This window comes from Mus caroli, chromosome 5 (assembly GCF_900094665.2).
Source record: "Mus caroli chromosome 5, CAROLI_EIJ_v1.1, whole genome shotgun sequence".
NCBI lineage: Eukaryota > Metazoa > Chordata > Mammalia > Rodentia > Muridae > Mus > Mus caroli.
The window spans coordinates 105,362,471-105,372,828 of NC_034574.1; the positions used below are offsets into that span (position 1 = coordinate 105,362,471).

The 10,358-nt window shown below is 47.8% G+C and overlaps 1 protein-coding gene across 4 annotated transcripts in view; it reads right to left on the bottom strand.

The window, feature by feature from the left end:
- The window catches only part of Sez6l (seizure related 6 homolog like), a 164,103-nt gene that overhangs the window by 15,710 nt on the left and 138,035 nt on the right, over positions 1 to 10,358 (bottom strand). For all 4 annotated transcript variants that reach the window (XM_021162293.1, XM_029477897.1, XM_021162294.2 and 1 more), the window contains 3 exons: positions 5,146 to 5,342; positions 2,716 to 2,910; positions 647 to 838 (listed from right to left, as the gene is read on the bottom strand). In XM_021162293.1, coding sequence (XP_021017952.1) covers positions 647 to 838; positions 2,716 to 2,910; positions 5,146 to 5,342 — 584 coding nt within the window. The remainder of the gene's footprint in view (positions 1 to 646; positions 839 to 2,715; positions 2,911 to 5,145; positions 5,343 to 10,358) is intronic.

The window sequence follows — 10,358 nt, forward strand, 5'->3', positions numbered from 1 at the left end:
CTCTCTCTCCCTCTCCCTCTCCCTCCCTCTCTCCCTCCTCCTCCCTCCCTCTCTCCCTCCCTCCATTCCTCCCTCTTTTTTTGCATGTATATGCTTGTCCTAAAGTTATGTGCATGTGTGGATTGCATCGTGTGGGCATATATGTATGACTGCACTCACAAATGTTGGTGTGTGTGTGTGTGCATGGAGGCCAGAGGCTGATGTTGGCGTTGGGCATCTTTCTCTACTACCTTCCGTTTTACTGAGGTGGTAGCTGTCTCTGAACAGAGCTGTGTTCCAGTAATCCAGCTAGACGCTCAGCCTGGAATCCCCTGTCTCAGTCTCCTGAGCATGTTTCTACGGGTACTGGGAATTCAAACGCTGGCCCTCAAGTTTACATGTCCAGTGACTCATCCACTAAGCTGTCCTACTAGCCCCAGCACCCTCTTGAAAAGAACACAACAGTAAGATCCTTGAAGGAGAAGTGAGGGAGGCTTGGCAGAGGGCTGCCATGTTTACCTGACACCCTTTGCATAAGCCCCCCCCCCCGTCAGTACCAGTTTGGTGGTGCACGCATTCACCGTGATGCCTGCCCCCCCCCAGGCCTTTCTCCTCTGCAGCAGGAAGCAAGCCCAAAACAATGACCCCAGATTGAACATGGACTCACAGACACAGTGGGGTAGGCGAGATGTCCAGATGGGAGTTCCCGTCTCTCGGCTGTAGCAGGTGAGAAGAGAGCTCCCTTCAAGCACAAAGCCAGGGCTACAGGTGTACTGGATGGTGGTGCCCACTAGCAGCACAGGGTCTGAGATGAGGCGGGTGGAGTGCTCCACCTCCCCGGGGTCAGTACAGTACATAACTGCCAAGAGAAGAGTACATCGACCCACGCTGACGCACAGGCCACCAAGATCAACAGAAGCATCTTCTGTAGAAAGCTTCCTGGGTCAGCCCTTTGCCCTTTAAGGACACGGCACACAGATTCTCAGAGGTGGTTGGAGAACAAGCCAGGTGGAAAGAGACGGGAATGCTATTCCTGAATGTGTCCCAAGACTTTTCACTAGGTCTTGAATCTATTTCTAAGGAATAAGTCATCACTGAGTAGGGTGAGCATGGGTGGGGAGCATTGTGAGTAGGGTAAACATGGGTGGGGAGCACTATGAGGAGGGTGAGCACGAGTGGAGAGCACTGCAAGGAGGTTGAGCATGGGTGGGGAGCACAGAGGAGCGGGGAGCACAGGCAGGGGAGCTCGGTGAAAAGGGGAGAGCTCAGTTTGAGCTTCCATTCCATGAAATCCTGAGCAACAGCCAGAGTGGGAGGAACCAAGTGAGGGTTACCCCTGTTCTCTCTGTGATGCCTGACACTGGAAAACAAGCATCAATTGCAGTTTAATTAAAAAATCAATACAGATAAAAGGGAAACAGTAAACTAATTAAAAAGGAAGGAAGTGAGCACCGGAGTGATGTGAATGGCGTCCACCGTCCTAATCAGAGCCGCCATGCACAGCTGATGTAGGTGCATCCCCTCATGTGCATCCCTCCATGTGTAGTATCTAACTGCAACTATTTCTACCTGAAGCCGTCTGTCTGTCTAGCCACCATCCATCCATCCTATCCATCTGTTCATTCATGTAGCCATCTATCTACCTGTCTGTGTATCCATCTATCCATCTGTCCACCCATCCACCTAGATATACTTTTATATAGATATGGAGAGATTATATGCCACACATAATTGTACATTACTTATTGTATGTATGTATGATATCATACACATTATATATTAAACATATGGTCTATAACTCTATCTTATCAGCATAAGCATCCATGTCTAGGATTCCACACACACCCATGCATACACACACACATATATGTACACACAGAGAGATATAAGTGTATATCTATACATGGAGAGAGGCAGAGAAATACCTACATAAGAAATGTCAGTAACAATCTATGCACAGACCTGGTCCATCCATACCTATCAACCCATCTGCCTATCTGTCCATCTGTCTATCTGTCTGTCCATCTATCCATTCATCCATCTGTCCATCCATCCACCCACCTACCTGCCTGCCTGTGTCCGTCTGAGTATGCTGCAGGCACCACACATGTGTGCGTGACTGACTGTGGCTCTTCAGCAATATTTCCTGTGTTGCCTGGTTGCTGTCTTTTTTCTTATGTGGCCCAGTTCCTGCCCCGTCCCTTCCCATCCCCCTTCATCCTCTGCCAATACGTGTTATTATCGAGCTGCTCTGATTCTGATCTTGCGAAACAGGAATATCAAACTGTCACCCTGATGTCCCCTGTGGCCGCTTGCAGGCTCAGCTCCTTCCCTTGTTGTAGGACATCAGCGAGAAGCCAGCAGCACCCCCTTTCTGATCCCCCTTTCAGGACAGGGAGCACAGCTACAACTCATGGATGGCTCTGTACTCCTGGGGGGCCACACCCAGGAGTCAGCAGGAGGCAGAGCTGTTACTAGGATGGGTTTGGCTTTAAAGAGTCAACATGGCTTCTACGCAGGCTGGACACACTATCGTTTGCTACAGTCCCCACTGCTCCCTGTCACCCTCCACTCAATGTATTTTATTTATTTGCATTTCCGCTAGGTTGTAGGCATCAGAGCCTGGGGTTCTGATAAATACTATTCAAGAGAGGAGACCAGCTCCTACCTTAAGCATGTGCCTTTAGGAGGGGCTTTCCACCTAATGTCTTAGGGAGAAAATAAAACTTGACTTACTTTTTTCACAAAACGGCGGGTCGCTGCTCCAACTGAGGTCCCATTGGCAGGTGAGGGTGTCACTCCCCACAATGTCATAGCCAGGGTCACACTGGTATGTGATCCGGGCTCCCCTGACCAGCTCTGTGTGGGAAGTGGTTTTCCAGCCGTTCTGAATTTCAGGCAAGTCTGAGCAGGAGTCGTTCCGTGACACCTCTTTAAAACAAAGATCACCTTCCTTAGGTTTGGGACAAGTGGATTTCAGACTCAGTCGTGTGCACTCCCTCTGCCTCCCGAGCTTGGGGAGGATTCATTCACAGCAAGACAAGAGAGAAAGCCAGCGAGCGCTGTACATTGCTGGAGAGCCTTGGCCACAACCCAGGAGAGCCAAAGGCATCGCTGAGCTCCAACTGGTGGGATCCTCTCTTCCTCCTATGAAACCCCATCACTGAGGTGACAGTCCAAACATTACTCCTGACTGTCCTTGTGCCAGAGTGCACAGTGAGCAGACCCAAGGCAGTTTTATGTCCTTCTAGGGACAGTGGCATCCTTAACCACTCAAAGAAAGTCCCCCACCCCTGAGCCAGCTGAAGTTTTTCCCCTAAGATGTCATTGCAGTTTTATTTGGAGAAAGGACCTCTGCAGGCTGTCTGCTGGAAGTGGACAGGCAAATTGCTTCTAGAGTAGCCCGAAGGGGAGCAGGGGGAGGGATCTATTTTTAGGTTTGAGACTCAGTTGCCCGTGCTTGGAGATGGATGGAGAGGGATAGATGGGGTGGACGCCATGGGCTTCCTCTGGCCAAACGCCTTCAGAGAGAAAGCTTTGACCGTCTGACCCTCAGTGCAAGCTGCTATGCCACACCCCAGTGCAGAACCCTGTCCCCTCCTCTGTGGCAGGAGTGACATTCAGAGTTTACTTTGTTGGCACCATTCTGGGTGGTATGGCTGAGTCACCTACACTAGCCTTTCAGTTTCCAGAGGCTGCTCCCAGGAAAATGGAAATTCTGTTTTTCCCCAGCAGACAGCATGGAGACACTCAAACTGTCTGTCTCCATAAGCTCTGCTGCAAGGAGACTGGTCCGATAGTCAGACACCCCTCTCTGTCTATGTCTCTGCCTCTGTTTATCCCCTCCCCCTCCACTCCCCCTCCTTCTCTCTCCTCCCTCCCTCCCCCTTCCTCTTCTCTTCATTCTCTTCTACTTTCAGGAAGTCTTATGTAGCCTCTTAGTTAGCCTGGACTCACTGTATATCTGAAAGTGTCCTTAAATCTCTAATCTTCATCTTCCCCAGTGCTGGGGTCATTTATAAAGTGCTGGGATAGAACCCAGGGCTTTATGAGTCCTCTTCTCCCCCTGCCCCTTTTTTCTTTTAAGATAGGATTTCACCATGCAGCCTTGTTTGTCCTGGAACTTGCTATATAGTTCTGGATGGTTTTGAACTCACAGAGATCCACACTCATCCGTTTCCCGAGTGTTAGGATTAAAAGCATCCCCCACCACGCCTGGCTCTTAGGGATTCATGCAAGCCAGAGCCCAGGCTGGTCCTTCCTCTCTTTTAAAGAAGAGGTGCAGCTTCAGTCATGTCTGAGACACACATGCCACCTCACTGTCTTCAACTGCAGAATGAGGTCAAGAATCATGACACTGTTTATCTCACATGGCACGGAGATATGACGCTTAATTAACACAGGCATGGCTCTGATGAGATATATGTACCTCTGTGCATTTGATGGGTCTGTGAAGGCCTTGGTAGGCACTAGGAATCTGAACTAATGACTTCAGGTTCATGGCTAAGCTAGCACCAGGGTTTAACCAATCTCTGGGCAAAAGAAATGCCCAGAAGTATCAAACATGCAGCACTGTGATGGTTTGAGTAGGTTTGGTCTCCATGGACTCATGTGTTTGACTGCTTGGCCATAGGGAGTGGCACTCTTAAGAGGTGTGGCCTAATTGGAGGAGGTGTGGCCGTGTTGGAGAAAGTGTGTCACTTGTGGAGGTGGGTTTTGAGATCTCCTACGCTCAAGCTACACTTAGTGTGGCACACAATCTCCTGTTGCAGCCTTCAGATGAAGATGTAGAACTCTCAGCTCCTCCTGCACCATGCCTGCCTGGATGCTACCGTGTTCCTACCTTGATGATAATGGGATGAACCTGTAAGCCAGCCCCAATTAAATGTCCTTAAAAGAGTTGTCTTGGTCATGGTCTCTTCACAGCAGTAAAACCCTAACTAAGACAGACAGACAGTATTTCCACTTTATACAAGCAAGAAGGGTGCTCAGAGTGGCTCACAGACTCTCGCAAGGTCACACAGCCTTCCACAATAGTGTTCCTAAAACCACACAGGACAACTACGCCAGCGCGCTAACAGAGTCAGTATCCTCACAGACGAACCCACAGGAAACCACCATGCCTCTCCTCCAACACTAATGAGACAGATGGGTTGGGATACCTACCTATATAGTTCATGATAAATCCCTGGCCTTTGCCAAAGATGAGGCCGGCAGGGTCGGAGTGGAACTGGATGGTGAGGTCCGGTGTGGAGGAGTACAGCTTCTGAGGGCTGCTGTGGCCAAAGTACTGGCCCAGGACGTGGGGCACAACCTCATCGCCATCATAGATGGTAAGGATGTCGCTGTTGCTCAGGTTAAGGCTTGATGGGCAGAGAGAAGAGGAGAGGGTGGTCACTGGAGGCTCCTGTCTGTCTGCATAAACACCATGTAATCTTTTGAGGGACACACAATTCCTTCAGCCATGCACTGTGTCAGGCTGCAGGTTAGGAAGCAAGGCTGGAAAGGCCCAGACAGCAAACAGAAACAGGACACACTGCTCCCTCCCATAAACACGACAGGCAGATCTGTAGACATCGGGATGGGTTCTAGAAGAGACCTTTCTAAAGTGGCTCTCCCCAGATGGGTCTGTGAAGCCAAACCATGCACAGTAAGGGGCCGGCTTTACCATCCCATTAACAGCACTGTTTGATGGTGCAGTGGAGTTCTGGGCAGGGGCAATGTGCTGGGGATGTGCCATGGTCTTTTTCTTTGACGCAGAAGATGCTGAGCAAAGGTGGTGAGGTCCCTGACGTGCCTGTGGTTCTCCAGGCCCTGCTGACCACAGCCTGCCTCTTCACAGGAGAAAGGTGAACTTCTTCTCATTCCTCAGAACCAACAAACTTCTCCCTTGTGTGAGGGACAGTGAGGTGAGGGCATCTACAGGACAAGCCCTTGTCACTGACACTGAAGACCAAGGTAGGTGGTTATTGACACACAAGCAAGGTCCAAGTTGAGCCTGCTGAGTCTGCCTGATCCTATCCCACCTGTATCCTCTGACATCACCATACCTAGCCAGCCTCACATCTTATGCACCAGGCCAGCTTTCTGAGCCCCTCCTGTGCCCTTCCCAACCTACAGGCTCTGGCCTGGTACACAAGTCCAGCCTGCTGAGTCCACCTGACCCTAGTGCCCCCCTCCCCCACATTTTCCTGGCACCACATCCAACTTCCAGACCTAGCAGAGGTCATACTTCCTGTGCTCCAGTTTGGTCTGGTGCATCACTGGATGCTAGCCCACCCATGCCACATCCAATTTCATATGTAGCCCAGGTTGTGCATTCTGTGCACTGGGGTCCAGTCTGGTGAGTCTCAGAGACCCTAGGAAGCGTGCATTCCACCCAGCCACTAACCTAGATTGGGATGGGGTGTACATTTGTGCTCCTGTGCAGCCTGGTGAGTTCCTGGAACCTTGCCTGTCCACACCATGCCCAAGTCTTAAGCCTAGCTTAGGTCTCAGAACTCATGTGCCAGTTTAGCCTGGTGTGTGCCCAAGACCCCACCTATGCCATCCTTAATGCTCTGGCAGAACTCAGGTACAAATGCCTAAGTAGATCCCACCATCGGTTGTGGGACTGTGATAGGCAGCCTATTTTGGTTGAATGGAGACCCAGTAGAGAACTCTACAAATGATGGAAAAGCAAGCCATGTTCCTAGAGACTGGTGCCTGACACCACAGATCCCCCAACTCCATAATTCTGTGACTATAAGATGCAGACAATGTCCTAAGCTTCTGGCATTCTGGCTAGACTCCACCCCAACTGTTTCCTGACTATAGCCAGGTATGATCCTCCCCACAGTTACCTGGCAACAGCAAGATAGCCCAGCCCACTCTAAGAGGGGCTGTTTGGCCCCTCCTCACTCCTTTTAAGCCCTCACCTTTCTTACCTCTCTAGCCTTCCTCCCTCTCTCCCCATGGCCATGGCCGGATTCTCTCTCTTTCTACCACCTCTCTTTTTCCCTGCCTTTCTACAATAAAGCTCTAAAACCAGACTGTCACTGCTTATCAAGGCCCGCTGTGCTTGAATGATGGGATAGGCTTTCTCCTGATGAGCCCCATCTAACCTCCCACCAGAAGGCCATCCTGCGCTCCAGCCACTGACCGGTCCAAGGACTCTCGCTTGCATGAGAACCATCAACGCCCTCTCACACTACCCCCTCCCTTTGTCCCTGGGGCTCAGTGCCACCCCGGAGGCCCCTATTCTGTTCTCAGCTCCTCTGCCGGATCCAGCGTGGGATGCTGGAAGCTGGGAACCTGGTGCCTAGGATTGGCCCTTGTCCATCACCCACCAAGCTGGGATCAGTGGCTTCACACAGCCAGATACCCACCCTGGGGCCGCGTGGAAAGCCTGCGGCAGTCCTCCCGCATCTGCCTGCCCAGAGCACCAGAACTCTGGTGGGACACGGGTTTTCTCCCACACCCAAGGCCGCAGTTGGTCCCACTGTATGCTTTCTTGGTTACTCCTTAATTGGAATCACCCCCTTTCCTCTGATCAAAATTGCCCCTGAGCCACTGAAGGAGTTTCTTACCAGCTCCTCATGCCTGATTGGTTGAAATCAACCAAATTTGGGCAACAAGAGAAACCAGAATAAAAAACCCACAAGCCAACCCCAGGCCAAGCTTGCCACCACAGAAGCTGCCTAAAATCTCAGGTGAGACATATAACCAATCATGAAAGTCTGTATGTCCATCTGTATGTCTGGGTCTTATCACAAAACCCAAACACTATGAAGGTTCAGGACCATATGTGACAATCCCCGCCCCCCCCCTCCAAGCCTGCTGTAGACTAGTTCTCCAATAACAATTACCTAGATGAATTCCAGGACATAGGATTTACAAGAACAATTATGAAATTCATCAAAGAACGCGAAGGATTTAGACAAAACAAACAGCTCAATGAATTTAGAGATTAGCAATGAATAATGTGATTCCCCCCAGGAAAGCACAATGAATGGATGATGAAGACAGTTTAGGATTTAAAACTCAAATCGAATAAAGAGACAGAAATACTGAAGCAAGGATGCATTTGAAAAACTCAATATCCTAATTAGAAGCACAGTGGAGAGCCTTGTAAGTAGGATGGAGCAAGTCGAAAGACTATCAGGACTGGAAGATAAAGTAGATATTTGACAGGCACAAGATATTAACAAAATTAAAAGCACTCAAAAGAAATTTGAAGGAAATTCAAGACACTGGGAAAAATCTTGGAATTATAGGCACAGATGAAGGAGAAGAGTTCCAGAGCGATGGCACAGACTACGTCTTTAACTAGATCATAGAAAAAAATTCCCCAAACTAAGGAAAGATATTTCCACCCAGACACAAGAAACACACAGACCATCAAAGAGATGGAACCAGAAAAGAAACTCTCCTCAGCATAGCACTAAAATGTAAAACAGAGAGAGGGTATTGGAAACGGCAAGAGAGAGATCACAAGTCACATATAAAAGAACACCCAGAATAACAGCTGATTCCCCAATGGGAACCTTAAAAGTCAGAATGGAGCCGGGTGTGGTGGCACACGCCTTTAATCCCAGCACTCAGGAGGCAGAGGCAGGCGGATTTCTGAGTTCAAGACCAGCCTGGTCTACAAAGTGAGTTCCAGGACAGCCAGAACTATACAGAGAAACCCTATCTTGAAAAACAAACAAACAAACAAACAAACAAACAAAAAACCAAAAAAAAAACAAAAAACAAACAAACAAAAAAAAGGAATAAGAGAAAAGTCAGAATGGCTTGGTATGTTAAGTTCTGAAAGATGACAGATGCCAACCTAGGCTACCATACCTAGGAAAGCCATTTGACATAGTTGAAGGAGAAAAGAAAGGAAATGCTTTCCAATATGATATGAACAGGCTAAAATAATTCATGTCCACTAAAGCAACTCTACAGTGAATGATAGAAGTGATACTTTGGACCTAACAGGGAAATAAGCATAGCCAAGACAGTATAGAGAGGCAATCAAAGTATAACTATTGAAATACAAAATAGGACTAAGAACACACACATTCACATATACTCACACATTCACATGCACTCACACATACCCTCACACACATTCACACACACACACAAGCAGAGGCAAGATAAACACATCTACTCTTACCTTTCTTTCCTTTCTTTCATCCTATCTTCCCCTCCCTCCCTCCATCTCTCTCTTCCTCGATCTGTCTGTGTGTGTGTCTCTCTCTGTCTCTGTGTGTCTCTCTCTGTCTCTCTGTGTCTGTCTGTCTGTCTGTCTGTCTCTCTCTCTGTGTATGTGTGTCTGTCTCTCTCCAACGATGTAGCCCTGGCTGGTCTTTGCCTCCAGAGTAATAAGATTAAAGGTGCCTCCACACCCAGCATCATATACATTTCAATATTTAAATACTAATGGCTTCAGCTTTCTAATCAAAAGACACAAGGTGACCAAATGCATTAAGAAACAAACACATCTTCTTGTCTACAAGAAACCCAACTTGCATTCAAAGGTAGGAACCACCTTAAAAGTATAAGGGTGAAAAAGAAAAAAAAGTACTCCAAGCAAATGGTACCTGGGAAATAAGCAAATGTCGCCATCTTTCAAAATAGAATTCAGTCTAAAATAAACAAGAAGAGCTAGAGTAGGAGGCTTCATCTTATTAAGGGAATTAACCAGAAAGACATTACAATCCTAAACATATTCAATTTCATAAAAGGTATACTATTGGACTTCAAGACACATATGAACTCCAACTCAGTAATTACCTCCTTCTTTCCAATAGGCAGGTTATCTGAACAACAACAACAACAACAGACAGAGAAACATCAGCATGCAGTGACATCATACACTATATGAACCTAACTGTTGTCTACAGAGTAGTCCACCAAAACGCCAAAGAACATACGTTCTGCTCAGCAGGAAATGGGAGCTTCTCTAACATACACCACATCCCGGGATAGAAAATAAATCCTTACAAATAGAGGGAAACTGCAGTAATCTGCATATTCTATGGACCACGATGCTATAACACTTAAAACTAACACCAAATGAATCTTGAGTACTGCAAAAACTCTTGGAGATTAAACTATGCATCACTGAGTGATTAATGGGTTGAAGAAGAAATCAAAAAGAAAAATGTTAAATCCCAGAATTAAACAAAAACAAAGACCAACACAATGAAGCATCTGGGACACATCGAAAATAATGGTCTCAGGAGGGGAGTTTTTAGCTCTAAGTGCTTACCTTAAAAAAAAAATTAGAAAGAGCATGAATAAAAGACTTAATGATTGTACTGGCTAGTTTTGTGTCAACTTGACACAGCTGGAGTTATCACAGAGAAAGGAGCTTCAGTTGAGGAAATGCCTCCATGAGATCCAAC